Below are 20,299 nucleotides of genomic sequence, written 5' to 3'. Positions count from 1 at the left end.
AATAAATACATACCTGTATGGGGTAACCTGTCATTTAAAACAAACCCATCAATTTTCAAAGGTTAGGTCATTTGTACATCATGCAGGATCACTGCAGGTTGTTTGTAGGCCGTGTAGATTTATTGTTATGACAGTGAAGTTAAAATAGGTGTAATTCATAGTAATTTATAGGCATTTTATTGAATAATTTAGATCTTCCACATTACTTAACTAAATTATTTGGGGCTTATTAACAATAAATGAAAGGAGGCAAGGTTAAAGAGCAGAATTAAATTACTTTCCCTTTAGGTATACTTCTCAAGTCTTTTCATTTGGATTTAAAACTTAAGTTGGTTTGGATTAAGATGATAATTTTTAAAGTTCTCAGTACTGGTACATTTCAGAACTGAATTCCTTTGTGACAGATTATAAATTGGAATATATTGTGAACTTTTTAAAGAAATGTTATTACTGTATTGTCTTAGGAGTCTGGCACTCAAGCTTCCTGTGCTTGTGAGTTTGTTTGTGGGTTAGGACTGATTCTGACTCTACAAAAGAAAAACAGTATTTGTGTCAAAGCTTATATAAAACACCTCTTTCAGTGTTGGTATTCTGTTTGTAAACTTGCAGTTGCTTTTATGCTAGAAATAGATGAATGTACATGCAATCTATCAAAGTATGTGTGAGAGTATGCTCTTTCAATAAGCTCTTGGTGCCCAATGTCAGCATGTTATAGTTTCTTTATTTTTATTTGTTTGTAAGGAATGTGACATTTCATTACAAAAGGAGCAGCTTAAGTTACTTTGGAGGTATTTGCTCTGTGGCCAGAGGAGTAGGAGTGAATGAGGTAATTTTTTTTTTTCATCACTAAAGTGAAATAAAGTAGGATGTCTACATTATAATTTCATGAGTTCATATGTTTCAGTATCCAGGGCTTTAAAGATAATTTACATATTAAAAAGTTAGGATTCTCACAGCCAGCCTTCTTGATCATCATCAAACTACTGCTCAGAGTGCCTTTCTTTTCAGAAAATATTTCTCCTGTCTGCATTATTCTCTTAAAAAGAACTTAAATTGGCTTTTATTATATTTAACAGAAATTTAGAGCGAAAAATCTCAGACAGGAGTATTTGAAACAAAGCAGTGAATATCTTCGTCTTACTGCTGTAAGACACTTATCTTCTGAGGTACCAATGGCATGTAATTCTGCCTGAAATTTTTTAATATTTAAATTAGAAAACAAATTGTCCCTGTGTATTGATTATTTTACTATTACTGTTAATTTTTTCCCTCAGTGCAGTGTTAAATTGATAATGAAATTCTCCTGGTTTTATGTGGGTTAAATCCTACTATTACAGAACTTCTTTCTTTAGATTAATAGACTTCTTTCTTTAGATTAGGAGAGGAAAACTTTATCTGTTATGTACTTTACTGGGTTTATTTTCCTTATATGCACATAGAATTGTGATTGACTACACTGAATTATTGAAGTAGTAGGTATGTGGTAAGGCAGAATGAGCCAGCGTAGCGTTCATTGCAATAACTAATGGGTTTTTGTTTTTTTTTTTTTTTTTTTATAATTGTGCTACTCTTGGAATGCAGTATGGCCTCCCTTTGCCCATGGCACAGGAACTAGCACAGAGTCTTGCTCAGAATCTTGGAATACAATGGGAGCCAGCTGCCAGGAAACCGAGTATGTACACAGAGTCTTTTGTCTTCCATAGCTAAAAACATTTCCTAACATTTCCTTTATTGTGTTTGAAAGAAATGCCAAAATTACTGTAACTGTAGAAGAAGAATTGCTACTTTTGGAAATATATATAGTGAAATTTCAGTGTCACCAAAATAAGAGCTGCTGGTTTAGAGACATTTTGCATGACCTCAGTGATGTCTTGTGTCGAGGTTAGCTTCATAACCAATATTCAAAGGTATATTGGTAAAAACACCATTAATTTAATTTAGAACTCATTTTCTATCATCATGAAATCTGTAAATTAACAGAACAATCTCTGACTTCTTAAAATGCAAAAATACCTGATTTACAATTGAAGACATGTGAAGGAGTTGTAACCTAGTCCAGTGTGACATTTACTCAACTTGTTATCTTGCTACTTCACAGTCAGACCAGATTTGCGTGGTCTTAACATGTGTAGAGTGTTGGTAAAAAAACTGCTGCAAACCCCTTTTCAGGGCTAAAGAAAATGATTTGGTTTTTCACTTGCATTTTGTAACGAGTTTGGCTACCTGTTCTCTTTGTTTCCTCTTTAAAAACGTGATTGATAATGTTGACTGTATTGTGGAATCACTTCAAAAATCTGTGAGTTAGGAAACCATGCTTGGGCATATAATTTTGTAAAGCATTGCTTATGAGTTGTGTAATCTAGCAAATTGCTAAACTATTTTCTATATCATTATTTTTGGTTACAGGTAAAACAGAGTTCATATCATTTGGAAATGAGAATATTTTTTAACTGAAAGATAGAGGTTTTTGATATGATAGCTTAGTGTCCTTATTTGGAGGCCTTTTGTAGAGAAAGATTAATGAAAGACCTGGGGAGATTAGAAATAACCATGTAAATAATCTCTGAATATTGTCCATGGAGAAACTCTGGGTTTCCAGTAGTAACTACAGTACATCTGTCTTTGGTAGATCATTTTTATGGGCAGTTTGCAGCTTCTGTTTTACCAACTATAAGGTGCTGATCTTTTGTTTTTATGCTATGAATTTGGTCATTGTTGACTTACGTGCTATAGCTGTAAGTAAACTGTAAATCCATTTTCATTCAACTACTTTTTCAAATGAATGTTTAATTGGCTGATTCACATATTACTGTTAATAATTTTATGCCAAAAGGGAAAAAGCCTGGCCTGTCCAGTAACAATCCTCTTTCAGGGTATTGTGTATTTTTAGGGAGAAGAAAATGTGAACATTTAAAATCATCAATATTATGTGTACTGCAGGCAGCCTTGTGCTGCCTGTTTTGAGAGCATGTAGGGAAGAACCTTGCCAACTATTTTTAGCTTTGTGTAGTGCCTGAAATTTTGTGTTGAGACTTAAGAACCTGCAGATATGGTAATCTGAAAGTACCGTATTTATTTAAGGTATTAGTATGTCTTCAAGTGGGCTGGTTTCCTTTTTGGGGCTAGAGTTTGTATAGCCAAGCAACCATCAAATCTTTGTATAATTAGTCAAGCTCCATTTTTATAGTGAGTACTTTATATTTATTGTAAGCATATGTATAACTTCTCTCCTTTTCTGTTGTATTTTGGTCTTGTCTGAGAAGAGTGTGACTGCACTGAATCCTGGGGTGGTTGCATCATGGAGGAAACAGGGTATGTCATAAATAACAGTAACCAAGGGATCTGGAATGAGTTCATAATTTACATTATGACAGAAATATTTATGCATTCAGTTTTATCCATGTGTTTTAGTGGTAATAAACGAAAAACTAGAAACAGTTGGAACTCAATCCTTAGGTAAATAAATAGTCAGTGAAGTCTGAAGGGGAAACACATCTATATGGGAGGAATTTCATTGCCCACCACCCTCACACTGCCAAAGATTCTTTTCTCTGTACTCTAAGCAATTGATTAGAAAAGGGTAACTTCTGAAATATAGGGGTTTGAGTCTTACAAATCACTTCCTGTCAGTATCTTGCTCACTGTGGAAGCTTGATTGCAAAAATCATGGAGAAAATTAGTTACAAATAAGACAGAAGGAGCTTAGTTTCTTTGTACAGTATTTGGAAATTGGTTACTTTGTGGCTTCTCTGTAAACTTGTAATTGTCAGTCAGTGTATGAGTGCAGCAGAAAAATCATTCCATAAATTTGCTCCTGGCATCTGAGGTAAAGCATTGATCAGAATAGATACTGGCTTCCTTCATATGGTGAAATCATCAAAGTATTGGTCTTGGATGGAAGTATCAGAAGAAGAGGCTGTTAGAATAAGCCTCTTCTGTAAAAAAGGTTAATGGTAAACAAAAGCCAGGAGCAGAGGATGGTCATGTAGAAGCTGATAATGGACTGACTAATAAAATGAGTGAATAATTAGCTGTACTTTAAAGCCTTTTCACTTAACTCCATCAGTGTCAGGAGACATTTTTTTCTGTATGGAATAATTCAGTGGGGAAATTGCTTAGTGGCAGTGAGCTGTTAGGAAAGGAATGGAGAACCTCCTTGTAGCATGGTTACCCCAGTCTTTAATAGTGTGAATAGATCTTATTCCCAGATCTCAAAACATGACTGATAAACATATCAGACAATTTCTGAGTGAGAAATTACTAATAAAGTACGTTTTCAGTAGTCTGGGAAAAAGATTGAGTTGAGGAAATGTGAGAGAAGTCTGTAACATTATGCAAAAATGATTACTCTTTCTTCTAGTATAAGAACTAGGGAGACATGAAATGAGATTAGCAAATATGACAGAAGAAAATGGGATGAAATTGCTCTTCTACCAGTCTGTATTAAGCTGTGAAACTTGTTGCTGTAGCATCTTGTAGGTGTTAAAAACAAACCTGAGAAGATACTGGATTATGCATGCAATAGAGAGGGTGAATAGCAGCTACTAGGATAATGTGGGTTTACCTTATTAAGAAGTTTAAAAGCTACAGTTTTATATACTGTACATTCATAAAGTAGAAATACAAAAAAGGCAAAATGTTTTAAATTTTTTCTTTTGTTCTGATTTTATTATTTGAGAGTAAGACTGAGCTGTCATACTGTTGCACACAGTGGTTGTAAGAAACTGGGATTTACAGTATTTTAAAAAGTTGTGACCCTTTTGCCCCTTTCCAGTAGCTGGTGGTGTTTCAAGGCATTTACTCACCTAATTCTTTGCCATTGTAGGGTATACCATTCCAGGAAATTCTCCAAATGCAGCATTGCAGAATACAAGGAATTTTTACTTCGCGGGGGAGGTGCCTGTCTTTTTAACAGGCCAACAAAGGTAATAAATGTGTTAGTAGTCAGGACATCTGCTACACATTGTAATGAAAATGTTACAATTTCACTGACATCATTTGTTCTCAAATTTATTCAGATATCTGTGTGGGTATTTTCCTGAGGTTGTAATTAAGGACCTGTTCAGGTCCTTAGCATTTTAAAATAATATTGAGAGGAATGCAACTTGGTTTCCATAATTCTTCATACTCAAATTATGATAAATGTTGCATTCAGCATAAATGCACTACTTAAGCTGGAAGTAATGCAAAATAAGTCCAGAAGTGTATGTTCCACCTATAATCAATTCTTAGACGTTGTGTCTGAGGTTGTTAAAGAGAATGCCAGTTACCACATTAGGAAATAGAAATCCATAGCTGATTTCATATAGACAGTAGTAACTTTTTGTTGTTCTCAACGTTAGCTTAATTTCATTTGAAATATACATCTAGCAAACTATCATTCATAGCTGTTTCCTTCTACCATTGCTTTTTGCCTAAAACTGTACCAAGGTCATAATTTTTTCGAAGACAATGTTAGCCTGACATCCCTGTAAAGCTGAGCAGTATAAAAATATTCCATGTGGCTCTTTTTGCCAAGTAAGAGCAATCCAAAGCATTAATATTCTATTTAATCATTGTGTCAAACCGCTGTCCTTGTAGAATTTAATACCACATAAGGCTATTAGGCTGTTCTGTTTACTATGCTATACCCTTTGGTGGACCATCACCTTGCACAATAACTAAAAAATTTGCTTGTTCAAATGGTTTTGAATCTTTTCCCAGGGTAGCAATCTTTGCTTATAGAATAAGAATGCAAGAATTCTTACACAAAGGAATAAGTACGGAAATAGAAAAACACAGCTTCAGTTTTTAGTGACAGTTGTCAGGCAAAGTAATGCGAAGAAATTGTCAATTTGACAGAATAAAAATCTGATTTATTTTGGGGAAAAAGCTTCCAGGAAAATGGTTGAATTATCTTTATATATTACCTGTGCCAGTGCTTCACAGCTTTAAAGTACTTTGGGAGGGCAAAATAATCATACAATGTTTAGAATGCTTTTATTTAGAGGTCGGGAGGTAAGGTAGAAAATTGTGTGTTTAATCCTTTGGTAAGTAAAACAGAGTTGTTAAGTAAGTCACCCTGATGCCATTTTTAAAATTATATCTTGAGTTATACTCTGACATGTATATGAACATTAAATGGTTCCTGATTGCCATAGGAAATTTATGTGTGCCTGCTTGTGTTCTGTAATTTTCTTATTTTATAGAGAAATGAATTTCAGTTTCAGAATAAGAGATCCTGCTGTTTGCACCAAAGTGTAGGAAAAACAGGAGCTTAAAGAGGAGGAAAAAAAAGAAAAATTAAATGCTTTTTTAAATCCTGTCAGCATTGCTGGTGAAGAAGAGCACATATGGATATTTCTTCACTACTGTTTTGCTTCTGGCACCCAAAATTATAGGTGCTATTGATTACCTCTGTGGTTTATACAACAAAAGTGAAATGTTGTATATCTTTTTTACTAGGCATTATGATTTGCCCCTGCCCCAACCAAAACTACCAAAGAAGAATTCCATACAAGTTTATATATAATTTGTATTGTATTATATGTTGTGTTTCATATCTTGCTGGTTCTCCACAGCTTTACTTCCACTAAGCCCATGCAGAAAGGTTTCCTCACATCTTTCACCCGTAGATTAATCTATTCACATTTTAACTTATTAACGTCTAACTTCTCATTTCAACCATGTTCTAGTGGATCTGTTTCTGCTGCTAATATTCCAATGGTTGTGTATAACTTACTAATAAGGCACATAGGACTTCCTTTTGGCAGTATTTCTTTCTATTTAATATTTTCCTGCACAAATGTTGCACAGGAACGGACAGTTAGCTCGTTGCATGAGCAAGTGTGGGTACCTGAGCAAATCCCAAGAGTGATATTGTGGACTGGTTTCTTGAAGGAATTGTCAGAAAAATGGGAGTCCATGGAACAGGAATGAAGTTCAAATGTCATCCCCTTAAATGTTATTGTATTCTCTCTCTGTTTAGCATGGTTTTATGAGAACAGTATTCTCCTAAAGAGGACCAGCATTCCAAAGCTGTATGCCTTTCATGTCTGAAAAATTCTGATGAGCAGCATTTGAAAACCACACTGCCTTTCCTTCACCAAGGCATGGCACCTGCATTGTCTGGGACAGTACATTTGTGTAGCATTGCAGAAATGGGTTGTGTGTGCCACAGAAGTCACTTGACACTGGTTTTATTCTTACTTCGGGGTGGGGGCTTTTTTCTTTCAGCTCTTTGAAGCCACCGAGTGTGGAAATGGTTATGTAGAAGCAGGAGAAGAATGTGATTGTGGTTTCCGAATGGTAAGTAGAGTTATATATTGCTCCACAAGTCTTTCTTATAAAATTTATTAAGATAAATTAAGTGATTGGTAAGGGAGAGAAGAAAGGTTATGGAAATTAATTTGTTTTGCCTGTTGTTTGGGAACAAATTTGTTAAAAGCCTGTGTTAAAACATTTTTTCAAATGACAATGAGTGCAAAGACAGTGTCCTCTGAACAGTTCCTGTTAAACCAATGACAAGATACAGCTGTTTCCCAGCAGTTTTTGAGTTGCACTGGAGAAGTGCAACTCTTTGCTTTCCCTGGATAGCATATCTGGAGTGGGAGACTCCTTACTGTACTTTGGAGACTGGTGCCTGTTTTCAGACAGAACAAGTAAACTTCTCTGTTTTCTTCTCTATTGCAGAAATATTCCAATAATGTTTTTGCAAAAATATGCCCTCTAGATTTGAGTCCTCATTCTAGTATTTGAATATAATTGCACCAGTAATTAGGTTGGGGGTTTTTTCCTGCATTGAAAACTATTGAACTCAGCAGCATAAATTTGGCACGGGACTCAGAAGATGTGAATCCCTGTGTTGCTATAGCATTGTATGTCACTGTTTTCCCTTTAGTATTTAAGTATTGCAATGGCTTATTCCAGCTGATAATTTTAAATCATCAGTGCTAAACTGAATCTTTTGTCTGCTGGTATGTAATAATTTGATGTTGGAAAGATTGTGAAGAAAAAAAACTTGTTTAAAATGGAAAACGAAACTTTTTGCTTATTTCTTTCTTCAGGAATGCTATGCAGACTGTTGTAAGAAGTGCTCTCTTTCTAATGGAGCTCATTGTAGTGATGGACCCTGCTGTAATACATCGTGTCTTGTGAGTGTTGCTGCCATATATCAGTTGTTCTTTTCAGTTGTCCATGGCAGTCATGTGCAGCCTGTTCAAGTTCAGAGTGTGTTTTAGATAGAAGGAAAAGGAGCAGCTTATGTAGATGTATTCTTAGTGCTGAACTGTGTTTTTAATTTTCTAGTTTTTCCCACGAGGTTATGACTGTCGATATGCAGTGAATGAGTGTGACATTGCAGAGTTCTGCACTGGGGATTCTGGACAGGTATGTGTGCAGAAATGTTCTCTGCTTGCACTGCTGATGTTTGTTTGCACTCTTTTTTTTGTATTCATTTAACAGGAAAATTGTATTAACAAAGTGCACAATCATATGCCCAAAATGGTGATGTAATAATGGAGTGTAAACTATTGTAAACTCATGAAAATAATAATCTAAGTGGACTCAAAAGATGACTTCTCTAGATTTATTTGGTTTTTATAACTCTTGGGGTTTTGTGTATAATATTTGTGTCAGGCATCCTTCTTTACTCTTTGCCTTATCTATAACTTAAGTAATAAGAATACACTGCAAATGTGAATGTATTTAAAGGTAATAGCACTAAGATTTTATGAAATAAAATGGCTTAAAATACAATTGTAGAAAATTAAAACTAATGGAGTATAGAAACATAGAATCATTTAGGCTGGAAAAGACTTTTTAGATTGAGTGCAACCATGAACCCAGCACTGCCAACTCCACCACTAAACCGTGTCTCTGAACACCACATCTACAGGTCTTTTACATACCTCTAGGGATGGTGATTTTACTGTGTCTCTGGGCAGCCTGTTCCAATGCTTGACAACCCTTTCGGTGAAGAAGTTTTTTCCTAATATCCAACCTAAATCTCCCCAGCATAACTTAAGTCCCTTTCATCCTGTCATTTGTTACCGGAGCAGAAGAGGCCAACCTCTATGTCTCCACAACCTCCTATCAGGGAATTGTAGAGGGTAAGAAGGTCCCCTCTGAAACTCCTCTTGTCCAGGCTAAACAACCCCGGATCCCTCCATTGCTCCTTTATACAGTAAGACTTGTATAAAGTGTGTTATGTTTTCTAAGAGTGTGCACATGTATGATAATTTTAAAAGTTGTGGATCTTACACATTTGTCCTGAAAACATTTGGCTAATGTAAAATAAACAGCAAACAGAATGCTGTTTCCATTTGATTTCTTTTAAATAGTCAATATCCTGTACATTTTCCATTTTCACAGCAACTTTGATGTTTTAGGTGACATATACTCCTTTTCAATACTGAATGTTTATATATTTATTCTATTTATATAAGAACTTCATAACTGATGCAGTCATCTACTGCATCAAGTTCTTAGCCTTGAAGAAATGAGATTCAGGACAAATCACAATCTCTTTGGACATTGGCTGTACTTATAAATGCCAATAAATTAACAATAACTTCCTTTAATTTTATCATCTGAGACGTCAACACATAGACAAGTAGCTATTGCCAATATTTTATCATAAATCTTTTGCTCTGTAGATGGAGCATTCTTAATGAGAAAGTCTTTCTCAAGCTGCCCTCAGAGTACTGGCTAACACAGTGCAGTGCAGCATCATTCTCTTTCCAAATTTTCACAGGTCTCTTTTAGTTGAGGAAAAAACCTTAAGCATGGTTTAAAGTAAGTCCTTACCTTAGTAGTCTGAGGTTTCTGGACCTAGTGACTTGTTTGTATGAAAGTATTTCCAGTGCCAAGTGAATGTAACAATTAAGATCATTAAGCCCCCTGAAGCTCTGTAAGCAATAGACTGGTGGGCTGTGACCAGGTGCTCCTCACTGTTGTAGTGGAACTGAAATGCATGTGGTGGCAGTGCTGCAAACATGGCCCCAGTATTAGCTACCAAATATCCTCTTACTGAGCATGTTGGCTTTCATTTTGCCTCACATCCTTAATTTCTTCTTGGAATATGCACAAAGTTAGACTTGAACATTGTATTTAATGGCTCAAAATGTTATTTTTTTCATTTACATTTGTAGCTATGAAGATTATTGCACTAATTGTTCTCAACCCCCTTTATATGTTGTCCAGTTCTCTTAAAAGCAGGAAAATTCCATATGTGATACTCTGATGTATTATTACAGTGCACGTGACAAAAAAGATTCTTAATTTTTTTCAGTGTCCACCAAATCTTCATAAACAAGATGGGTATGCCTGTGATTCTAATCAGGTATGCAATGTTTTACAATCCCTGCAGATCAGCAAATAGAAATCAACCAAATACAGATTCTTGTTTTGTTTTGGAATTGATTTTTTAAAATCCTGTATTCCATATTTCTTCATATATTTTATCCTTCAAACATTGATCTTGCTTGTGTTTTATGCACTCTATGAATAATAATAATTTCTACTTGGAGTGAAATCCACTTGGTATCTCTACATTTTATACGTAGATATTTTATTACACTCCATCTTATTAAATTCTTTCCAACTATGTAAAGGTATAAAGCAACTGCTTAAATGTCAGTATGTATTGGATACAAACTGGCTTTGGGAATCCGGGCCAAAATGTGTACTTCATCTACCCAAATTCATGGAATCTACATCCCAACATGCATCTGAAGGATGAAAATGAGACATTTGTTGTGGGAGGGGAAGGAGATTAAGTTGTTTTCAGTTCTAATTCCTAACATGTTGTATTTTTTTAGGGTCGTTGCTATAATGGTGAATGCAAGACAAGAGATAATCAGTGCAAATATATCTGGGGATCTAGTAGGTTGACTTTAACTACCTTAAATGTATTTTATTTCTAGTTCATTCCTGCCTTTGCTTTGGATTTTTCGTGTTTTTATTTTTTGTTCTTGTCACTACAAGTTAAAGTCTTCTGATCAGTAGAGTGAGTAGACTGCAGTGGGAAAATGGCTTGGTTGCCAAGTGGAATTCTGAACCTGGGAATGGTGTCAGTGAGAGTGATGATGTGGCTGCAGATCTGGGTAGGGCAGCAAATGCTACTGGGGGGAGGGTGTTGAGGATTTTTTGGGTATAGCTCAAAAACAGATGTTTTGGGGTTTTCTTAATGACAGTCACCAGTACCATTATCCCATCAGTGGTTCATGCCAAAGCTGCTCTACCTTGCCTCTCCTTCCTATACTGTCCTCCAAGTCTGGAAAAGTAGTACATTGGTGTGAAGTTAAGTATGCATTGTATGGATCTAAGTCCAGAGGTGTTGAGTTAAACAGAATTGCAGTTGCAATGGGCTTTGCTTGTTGAAGAGAGGGGCTGAATGTTCTGTGTAATGACTTGGAGACAATTCAGCAGAGTAGAACTAGCAGGATGTCCTGTGCTCTGGTATTTAGTGTGTTCTTGTACATTTTGTCTAATCATAACTGCCACTGAGGCCACTCTGTCTTATTATTTTATCTTCCTCTATATAATTGTTGTGCTTTTTAGATTCATTTTTAGAAAAAACAAATGAGCTCATCAGTAAATAATTATGGGTTTAAAACCTACTAGTTCAGAATTTTACTCCTAAAAATAGGTAAAAATTGCACTGTGTCCACGTTTGGGTTCCTGTGAACATTTGAAAAATAGAATTAAAACAACATTTAGATTATGTCAGAACATATGCTTATCATAAATGTCCTATATAAAATCTTTTGAAATGTAAATCAGGAAAAATTGCAGTGAAAAACAACAAGATTAAATCTATGTGCAACTGTTATGAAGTGAACAAAATTAGACCACAGAAAAATGTCATATACAGAATACAGACGCCTGTATTCTGTACAGAGGCTACTTTTAGAAGTTCAGAGCATATTCTGAACATATCAGTGGGTATTTCAGTTTAGCCTGTTCTCCCTTTTAGTCATTGGAAGATACCATCTGTGCACATACATGTGTATTTAAATTGATGTTTTGTATTAAAAAAATTACAGAAAACAGCTGCAATGAAGTATGTGGGTTTCAAAGCTGTCATGTTGCTAGTGGAAAGCATGTTTCTTTTTTCTTCATCAACAGAGTCTTCAGGATCTGACAAATTTTGTTATGAAAAGCTTAATACAGAAGGCACAACGAAAGGAAACTGTGGAAAGGATGGAGACCGATGGATTCAGTGCAGCAAACAGTAAGTTCAGTTTGGTAGAGATTATTTGTAATTTAAATAGATTGGTAATGGTTTAATATTGTCTACTTTTTCTACTTTTCCATGCATGTTTCAGCAGCTTGTTTTGCTTTATTTTGAATCTCTTTTCTCTCGTGAGGTTTGCGTCTTGAAAAATTGCACCCTGACAAATCTATAAGTGACTCAGCAATAGACTTGTAAATAATTCTAGATTTTTCAGAAGAATATACTGTGACTTCAGTTATTTCAGAGGAGCTGAGGGACAAGACAACAAAAAGTCACAAGTTCATAACATAAAAACACCTCAGCCTTGGCAGGGATAAATTAGGCTGCAAATACACACACTCTGTTCGCGTGCTCTGGGACTGACACCAGATTATGCTGTTTCAAGTTTGTTCCAACCTTTATTTTGACCAGAGAGAACCATTAGACATTTGGATGTTATAGAGAAAAGGCCTGATTAATTTCCATATGATCATTACTAGATGAATATTTGATTAAATTTACTTTTCAAGTTAATGATCATTAGTAGATAGACTTAATTTCTCCTGACTTACTTCTGTTTTGTAATTTTTAATTATGTACATACAAATTCAGTTTTGGAATAGCATTTTCCCTCTTTAACTATTTGATGCTTGTATAGTGGATTTTTTTTTTATTATGAGTTTTCAGATAGGATCATAAGGAAAGGAGTTTAATTTAGATGAGGATAGTGTGTTCTAATGTGTATACTAACCCCCTCATTTCTATAAAAGTTTTTCTTTGTTAGTAGAGAGATGCAGGACAATGATGTGGCTGAAGGGCTATTTATGTTTTTTTCAGTTTTAACTAAGTCAATTTCCAGCATTCATTCAGTTGCTTCTATAACTTAGGACAATCAGTATTAGTTAATATCCTTCTATTGAAGATATAAAAGATATATTGTATATATTACATAAAATATATTTAAATATATGCAGATATAAAATAACATTAAAAAAGAAGATTCTTTACCAAAACTTGGGCACACACAACTGCACAGTAAAAATTGTTGTTATGGTTCTGTTGTCCTGCAAGGGAAATAAAATGCAAGGAAAATTTCAAACTTGACATTGAGGTATGATGTGTAAGCTGCCAGAGAGAGAGAGGAAAAGCAATTCAGACTAATATGACAAAGCTTTGTACAGTTTGGCTCCTCTTACTTGTACTGGATTGTTCTTGGAGCACAGATACATTTTGTGCTCATGTGAGCATTCACTCGTGCATTGACATGAATGATGACTTGTTTCTGCCTTTTGTCATTTAAATAAAATAATATTTTATTTCCAGGCTTGCACTCTCTATCATATGGCTTATGGTAATATATTACTGTGATCAGCAGCACCATTGCCAGACTTTCTTTTTTGTAAGTTTACCTCATATTATTCCAGTAATATTTTGATTTTTGTTTTCATTTTCCAGTGATGTTTTCTGTGGCTTTTTGCTCTGTACTAATCTTACTAGAGTTCCACGAGTTGGTCAAGTTCAAGGAGAAATTATCCCAAATTCTTTTTATCATCAAGGACGCATAGTGGACTGCAGGTAAAAGATAATGCAGTATTCCAACATGACTTATCTCTGTCAAACCTAATTGAATTAAGAGAGACATAAATGTGAGATTCTGTGAATTTTAGGTAATTGCAGCAAAATCATTATTCTGAATGGTATTTCTTTTGATTAAAAAAAAATTCCCAAACCATAAAAAGCCTAATATTCCATATTTAAAGAGGGTAAAATGTGGGTTATATTCCTGAATCTTCCGCTTGATCCCTCCAATAGCAGAACTTCAGTCAGAGCTTAATGTTCAGCATTATGTTTTTCTGGGGGTGGAGAAAGTCTGTGATTGCCAAAGACCCATATTTTCAATGTATTGATTTTGAGTGTTAAATACTCAAAGAAACAGCTGTAGTGAAGTGAAGGCTGAGAGGGAGGAAACTGCAGAGTTGTGGCAGGGTAAGATGTTCAGCTACAGTTCAGTTAATGAACAAGTAAATGAGTTTCAGTCTCCTGCACTACTGGGTCTGTGCACAATGCTGGGTTTGTATTTTGAAGACATGGCAACATTGCAATTTTTGTCACCCTAAGAGTACTGTCTTACATAGCTGGGTCCTGAGTGAACAATTGTTCTTAATTCTTCCAGTATTGCACTAGTGTTTTTATTTAAATTGCATGGGAAGTTAGTTTTTTTAGTATTTTTTCTAGCAATAGTATTTCACAGCATTTGGGAAAAAAAAAAAAAAAAAGGAAAATTGTCTGTCAGAGACTTAAAAATCCTCAAAGCCTAAGATGCCCTTCTTGAGTGTTTAAGTCCTAATCTAGACTTATTTTTATTTTAACAACTGAAACACTGTCATTGCTGTGGACAGACAGAAAAACTCTACAGTTTTGTTCTGTCTGAATGAAAGAAAAGTGTGGGGCTTTCAGTGTCTATACTGACATGCTTTTAATATTTTCAAAAGATTCCAGTCATAACACTAATACTGCCTTAAAACTTATTTCTCCTAGTGGTGCTCATGTTCTTTTAGATGATGATACGGATTTAGGTTATGTGGACGATGGAGCTCCATGTGGACCTCAGATGATGTGTCTGGACAAAAAGTGCCTGCCAATTCAGTCCTTGAACATAAGCAGCTGTCCCATTGGTTCCAATGGAAAAGTCTGTTCTGGTCATGGGGTGAGTCTGTACTGGGAGTGAACAGCTCAGTTTCCCCAGCTCTCGCTGCTCTACCCAATCCTAACACCTGGAAGTCTTCCTAAGACCTTTTGATCTGAAACCACAAATGTTGGATTCAAGAGAAGACTGCCCTTTTGTGATGCATAAAAAAAAATTTAGAAAGGAAAGTTCTCAAATTGGTTCTGCAATTATATCCAGTGAATTAGGTTTGTTAGTAGCAAGAAAGACCTTTGACATTAGTTATTGGAAGGACTTCTGTAATGTACAGCCCATATTTCAAGCTACTTGCCATCTTGAATTAAACTTTTTCCTGCACACTAACACCTTTATAAAGTTGGTCTTGTGTTCCTAGATTTATAGCCCATGGCTTAAATAATTAAAATTCCAAACTGTGGGTCCTCAGCAGAGAGGGAGTTCTTGAACAGTTCCAAACAGTCCTTAAAAAGATCCAAAGTGTATCATTTTACATTCAGGCACATCATGTTCTGTTATTCTGCCCACAGAGTTCATTTGTCTAAGATGTTAGGTCTGTTTTGATGAACAGATCACTGTTTTAAATACCAATAAAACTTTTCCACTGTGGGATTCAGTGAGACAAATACTTGCCTAAAGGGCTAGACTTTGTACAGAAAGGGGTTATTTCTTCTTGTTGTCTATACTTGAATATAAAATTGAGTACTTCAATATAGAGGGTTAGGTTAAAAATCAAGAATAAAATTTTTAAAATTTGAAAGTAAAGTATCTAGGAAATTAGAAATCATCTTGGTACTTTTTGAGAGTGACATGAAGGGTGAATGGACTGTCTTACCTGTTCTGTTTTGGATTATTACAATTCCTAATTTTAAAAGGGTATTTCAGTTGATCAAACCTGCCATAAAATGTGTTTATCTTCAAGTTCTTAGGTAAGATTCTCCAGTGAGTGCTTCTTAAAAGCAGAGCATGATAAAAGTTGAATTAAAAAAATCACGTGTCACTTAGAATCATTTGTGGGTAGGTTGTTTCCTGCTTTTTTTTCACATTATGTTCCAGTGTCCAAAAGACATTATTAGCTGTTTGTCTAATGATTGACTTCATTACTAGTCCTATAATCAAAGCTTCATTCTTTATGTCTGTTTCTTGTGTCATGCTTTTTTCCACAGTAACCTCTTCTAGAAGCACTATTCCATGTACTTTTTCATACGGAAAGTTTATAGCTATTAACTCTTACTATTGATTTGATGGTTTAGGTTTTGTCTGCTGCATAGGTTTTTCTGTATCTAATAAATATACTGCCAATTTTAGAGTCCTAAGTTCTTTTTTAGAGGTCATTCAGGTAAATGTAAACTCAGGAAGAACTGTTCCCTCTCTTTTAGAAGCCAGACAAGCATTCCTCATTGCTGTTTAGGAAAAATGCTGACAAAACCAGTGAAAATATATCGACTTTGTTCTACATGGGAGCAAGCTGTAAACAAGAGGTTGGAAAGTGTAACCATATCCTGAACTTTTGAAGGCAAATGTTTGTATCCCTTCTGGGCATCCAGGCTCAAATTCCAGATAGTTGGCTGGTGAAGATCTAACTAGTCTAGCTAAATTTCTCTTATTTTTCACAGCCTGTGCAGGTGTGTAGTGCCAGTGATGATAGAACCAGTTCTGCTTCTCCTAGCATGTGAAAATATTAGGAGGGTTGAGGCAAATTTCCAGGTCTATTATGTCATTCCAAACACTCAGTCCTATTGTTACAATATATAAATAGAGAAGTTTTATACCATAAATTAAATGTCTAATTACATGTTAAATAAATGCAGTGTGACATGTTAATAAATTGTAGTTAGAAATTAACTGCTGTCACATTTTTTTCCTAGGTTTGTAGTAATGAAGCCACTTGCATTTGTAATTTCTCCTGGGCTGGAACAGACTGCAGCATTGATGATCCTGTCAGGGATACTGGTGGCAAGAAGGATGAAGGACCCAAGGGTTTGTGTTTTGTTTCAGTTTTTATGTTCTTTTAAGTATTTATGATGTTTTTCTGTTGATACATGGTAGCAGAATTAGCATATAAAAAGCAAATACTATTGTACAGCTATGTTTAGATCCAGACAGTAAAATTCTGCTTCATGTAGAGGAAGTAGGTTTTTCTACTTTGAGAATTGATAAAACTTTCACTTTTCTAACTTCAATTTGGGGAAGATTTCAACAGGTAATGTTTTTTTCCTTTGTCTCTTATTCTCTATTTTTTAATGATCATTTTCATTGTGATTGGAATCTGACTTAGTGTAGCTCTCATTTTTTTTATATGAACATTGAATATTTCTATTTTACTAGAAATTTTCAGTTTTCTTAGTCAACTAATTCAGAGAGCTGTGGCATAAAAAAGGGAAAAGTGGAATGTCCCTGGTAAAATCAGATTCCTTGAAATCGTATTGCAATGAAAGAAAAAAGAAATTAAAATTTTTGATAACTTAAATTATTCTTACAGTCATCATTGCTTGTTCTTATGTACTTGGTATGTATTTCAACTACATATGAAGTACAAAGAGGAGGTATTGAGGAAATAATCCAAAAATTTTTTCAAAGAGGAACGAAAATATTTGAGTTTCTCTCCGACTCCTCTGCCAAAGAATATCTTTGGATATCTTTGGACTTGTGCTGTCCAGTTTTTTTTTAATGTCTTTCCTGTCATCAGGGCACTGTTCAACATCAGTTGATATTCATCCAGTCGTATGCATTTACAAAGTCCCCAGTTCCAGGTTCTTCTGCTCTATTTGCAAGGTAGATGGAGAAAAGAGAAGAGTTGTTAAAAAATGTAGTCCTGAGGACTCAGACTCTAATTGATTACTCTGAAAGTACCAGGGTTTCAAGGAAGGACAGGATTTTGGTATGTCCCTCTGGAATGGCTCTACATCTGTCTTGTGTGCCTTTTTCTGTTACCCCTTGGCAGAATGGTTCCAGTAGACCTTTGCCAAGAACTGTTTGAAGAGATCATCTTGAAACAAGTTACTGTTGTGAAGGAGGTTCTGTAGACCAGTCCAGATTTGTATAAGGAATCTGTACAGGTGCTCCCTGGACTCCCAGTCCCAACATTGCTCAGTGTAGAGCTGCCTGGTTTGTACTCTGCCTTACAAGCCACTTTTCATTCTATTTCCTAACAGTGGAATGCTGCTTAGAGAGTCTTAAAAAAAATAAATTAGGGAGACCAACACTGCAGAGCTGTTCAGTTCTGTGTGTGAGTGGATGAGGAGAGCAGGATTTACAGCTGAGAGCATATGAATTTTATTTTGTTCATTTCCAAATCTGGTAGGAAAGAAATTATTCCCTCCTCTGTGAAAAGGTCTATAGGAAGGGTAACACAGAAGGTAGACTTATCTTTGATAAATTACTGTAAGTCAGATTGCCTCATCTAGTTCAGAATGGAGATACCTTAGTGAAAATTAATATATCAACGTTGAAATATTCTGGGAAAAAGCCTTAAATGGACAGAATGTGCATGGATTTCTGCAAAGTTTAGACTGCATTTTTCAGTGGAGTCCTCTGCAAAATGGCAGACTGCTTTTGTTCAAGGCAACTCAAGGATCTCAAAAGATGGATTATTTCTCTTACTGTGTTACAGTAATTTACTCATGTTGAATCACCTAGAAATGAATTTAAGAGACTGAACACTATGATCTCCTTCTGTGTGCTTATAGAGGAATTCCTTTGTGAGAAGATTTCAGAAGAGTACAGCGGTAGTTTCCTTTGTTGTAATGACCCAATGTATGCAAAAGTAGCTTCCATTAAGTTTTTATCCCTTATTACTCCCTATGTCATATGCCAGTTTACAAGTCTAAGACAGAAACCAAAATAGTTGTTTTTCCTTAGCCATAAGGTTGAATAAAATGAAACACTCATGATGTGAAAATTCATCTAATAGGTTTAATATTTTTCACACCAAAACTCCAAGCATTTTTCTTGCTATAATTAGAACATGTAAAGCTGGGGAGTGTTGCTATTTATTTATGTATTGTTGTGATAATTGACAATTGACTTCTATTCTGCTGCACTTTTCAGACTTTTCCATCATCCATCAATTGCTTTTTGGCTCCATTCTCTATATCAGGATAAAAAAATTTGTGGTCCTTAATTATGTTGCTATTATTACATGACTCTCGAATTACTCTAAACTCAGCAACCTACTGTATCCTGTTCTAGCAGATGTACACAGCATTTAGCAGTTTGGGGAAGACAATGAGTTCTTGCTGTTAGTTTTTGGTTACTGCAGAAACTTTGAATTACTTTAGAGTGTGGGTTAGCAGTTTTGAAATCAGTGGGACTTCATATACACATGAGATTCTTGTTTGCAATTTAATTTTTAGAATTAGGCCTTTGACCAGTGGAGTACTGCTTGTTTATTTTAATATAGAACTTGTGTCTCAAGTGTGTGTGTGTGTTTGTGTGTGTATATTTATGAAACAGGATAAAAAAACCCAAAAATATTTTAAAACACGCTTCACTCAGCATGAAGTTTATAAAATCTTTGTTCCTAAGTTCCCATTTGACAGGGAATTCATCTCCTTGCTTGTGGTCTATTGTGACTCCATGAATCTATCAAACTTTTAATCTCTAAAATAGGAGATGTACAGAATTATTCCTGAAAAGAGTTCCCTTAAGGATTAAAAGTAATGCCTTGATGTGTTGAGAGACTATCTGAACCTATCAAAATTTCTAGGGTGTTACCTGAAGCAGGTTTCTAGGGTACGTTTTTGCTTTTAAAAGGTGTTACCTGTTTTAGGTCATATAGATAAACAGAAAGTCCTATTGATAAATGCAGTAACAAAGAAAAATATTACTAATTAGTAAAGGAATTACTTTAAAAGTTGGGGTTTTTTGTTTTTTTCCTGAGGTGGAATTGTTTCCAAACAGTTTTCATTTTCTTAATTATATTATGGATACAGTAAGTTTCTGGTAATCAAAAAGAAAGTTTTTTTTATTGGCAATTTATTTACATTTTGGCTGGTTTAAATAAGCAGTAGGTTGAGGATGATCCCTTTTAGAGTAAATAATAGAATCACAAGCTAAAAGGAATTTACAGGAAAACTTCTTATTGAAATATTTGCAAGCATTCAAAGAAAACCAAATAGAGCTCATTTCAGAATTTTTAAAGCTACACTATTTGGTAAACAAAGGTTTGTGAGGAGATTTGAATTGTTTCTCCAACAGTGGATTATATTATAAAGTATTCCTCTGAGGAATTATTTCATGTTTTCATTTCAGACATATATGTGATGATTTCCTGAAAAATTCTTCCCTTTTCCCTCCACACAGTGAGCATGGCCGCTAACAGGCTAATAGGTGCAGTGGCAGGGACCATTCTGGCCTTGGGGGTGATTTTTGGAGGCACAGGGTGGGGAATAGAGTAAGCACTTTTCTCAGTTTGAGTTCTC

General features: G+C 35.1%; 2 protein-coding genes across 11 annotated transcripts in view; one reads left to right on the top strand and one right to left on the bottom strand.

The window, feature by feature from the left end:
* ADAM23 (ADAM metallopeptidase domain 23) overlaps positions 1–20,299 on the top strand; it is a 69,284-nt gene that overhangs the window by 37,435 nt on the left and 11,550 nt on the right. For 9 of the 10 annotated variants that reach the window (XR_008437854.1, XM_053982187.1, XM_053982183.1 and 6 more), the window contains exons 12-24: positions 742–826; positions 1,582–1,672; positions 3,264–3,312; positions 4,826–4,925; positions 7,216–7,287; positions 8,046–8,132; positions 8,287–8,367; positions 10,271–10,321; positions 10,800–10,863; positions 12,109–12,214; positions 13,652–13,771; positions 14,735–14,903; positions 16,745–16,856. Coding sequence is in view for 9 of the 10 variants with exons in the window: in XM_053982187.1 (XP_053838162.1) it covers positions 742–826; positions 1,582–1,672; positions 3,264–3,312; positions 4,826–4,925; positions 7,216–7,287; positions 8,046–8,132; positions 8,287–8,367; positions 10,271–10,321; positions 10,800–10,863; positions 12,109–12,214; positions 13,652–13,771; positions 14,735–14,903; positions 16,745–16,856 (1,187 nt within the window). In the remaining variant the exon portion in view is untranslated. Of the gene's footprint in view, positions 1–741; positions 827–1,581; positions 1,673–3,263; positions 3,313–4,825; positions 4,926–7,215; positions 7,288–8,045; positions 8,133–8,286; positions 8,368–10,270; positions 10,322–10,799; positions 10,864–12,108; positions 12,215–13,651; positions 13,772–14,734; positions 14,904–16,744; positions 16,857–20,180; positions 20,272–20,299 lie in introns of all 10 variants that reach the window. The other variant, XM_053982188.1, reaches the window with a different exon arrangement.
* Positions 18,903–20,299, bottom strand: part of DYTN (dystrotelin) — a 53,875-nt gene continuing 52,478 nt past the window's right edge. Inside the window, 1 exon segment of the mRNA XM_053982193.1 lies at positions 18,903–18,966. Coding sequence (XP_053838168.1) covers positions 18,936–18,966 — 31 coding nt within the window. The 3' untranslated portion in view covers positions 18,903–18,935.

The sequence above is a fragment of the Vidua macroura genome, chromosome 7, assembly GCF_024509145.1.
Source record: "Vidua macroura isolate BioBank_ID:100142 chromosome 7, ASM2450914v1, whole genome shotgun sequence".
In the NCBI taxonomy this organism is placed as follows: domain Eukaryota; kingdom Metazoa; phylum Chordata; class Aves; order Passeriformes; family Viduidae; genus Vidua; species Vidua macroura.
The sequence above is the reverse complement of the archived record's forward strand: the minus strand, read 5'-3'. Positions and strand labels throughout refer to the sequence as shown.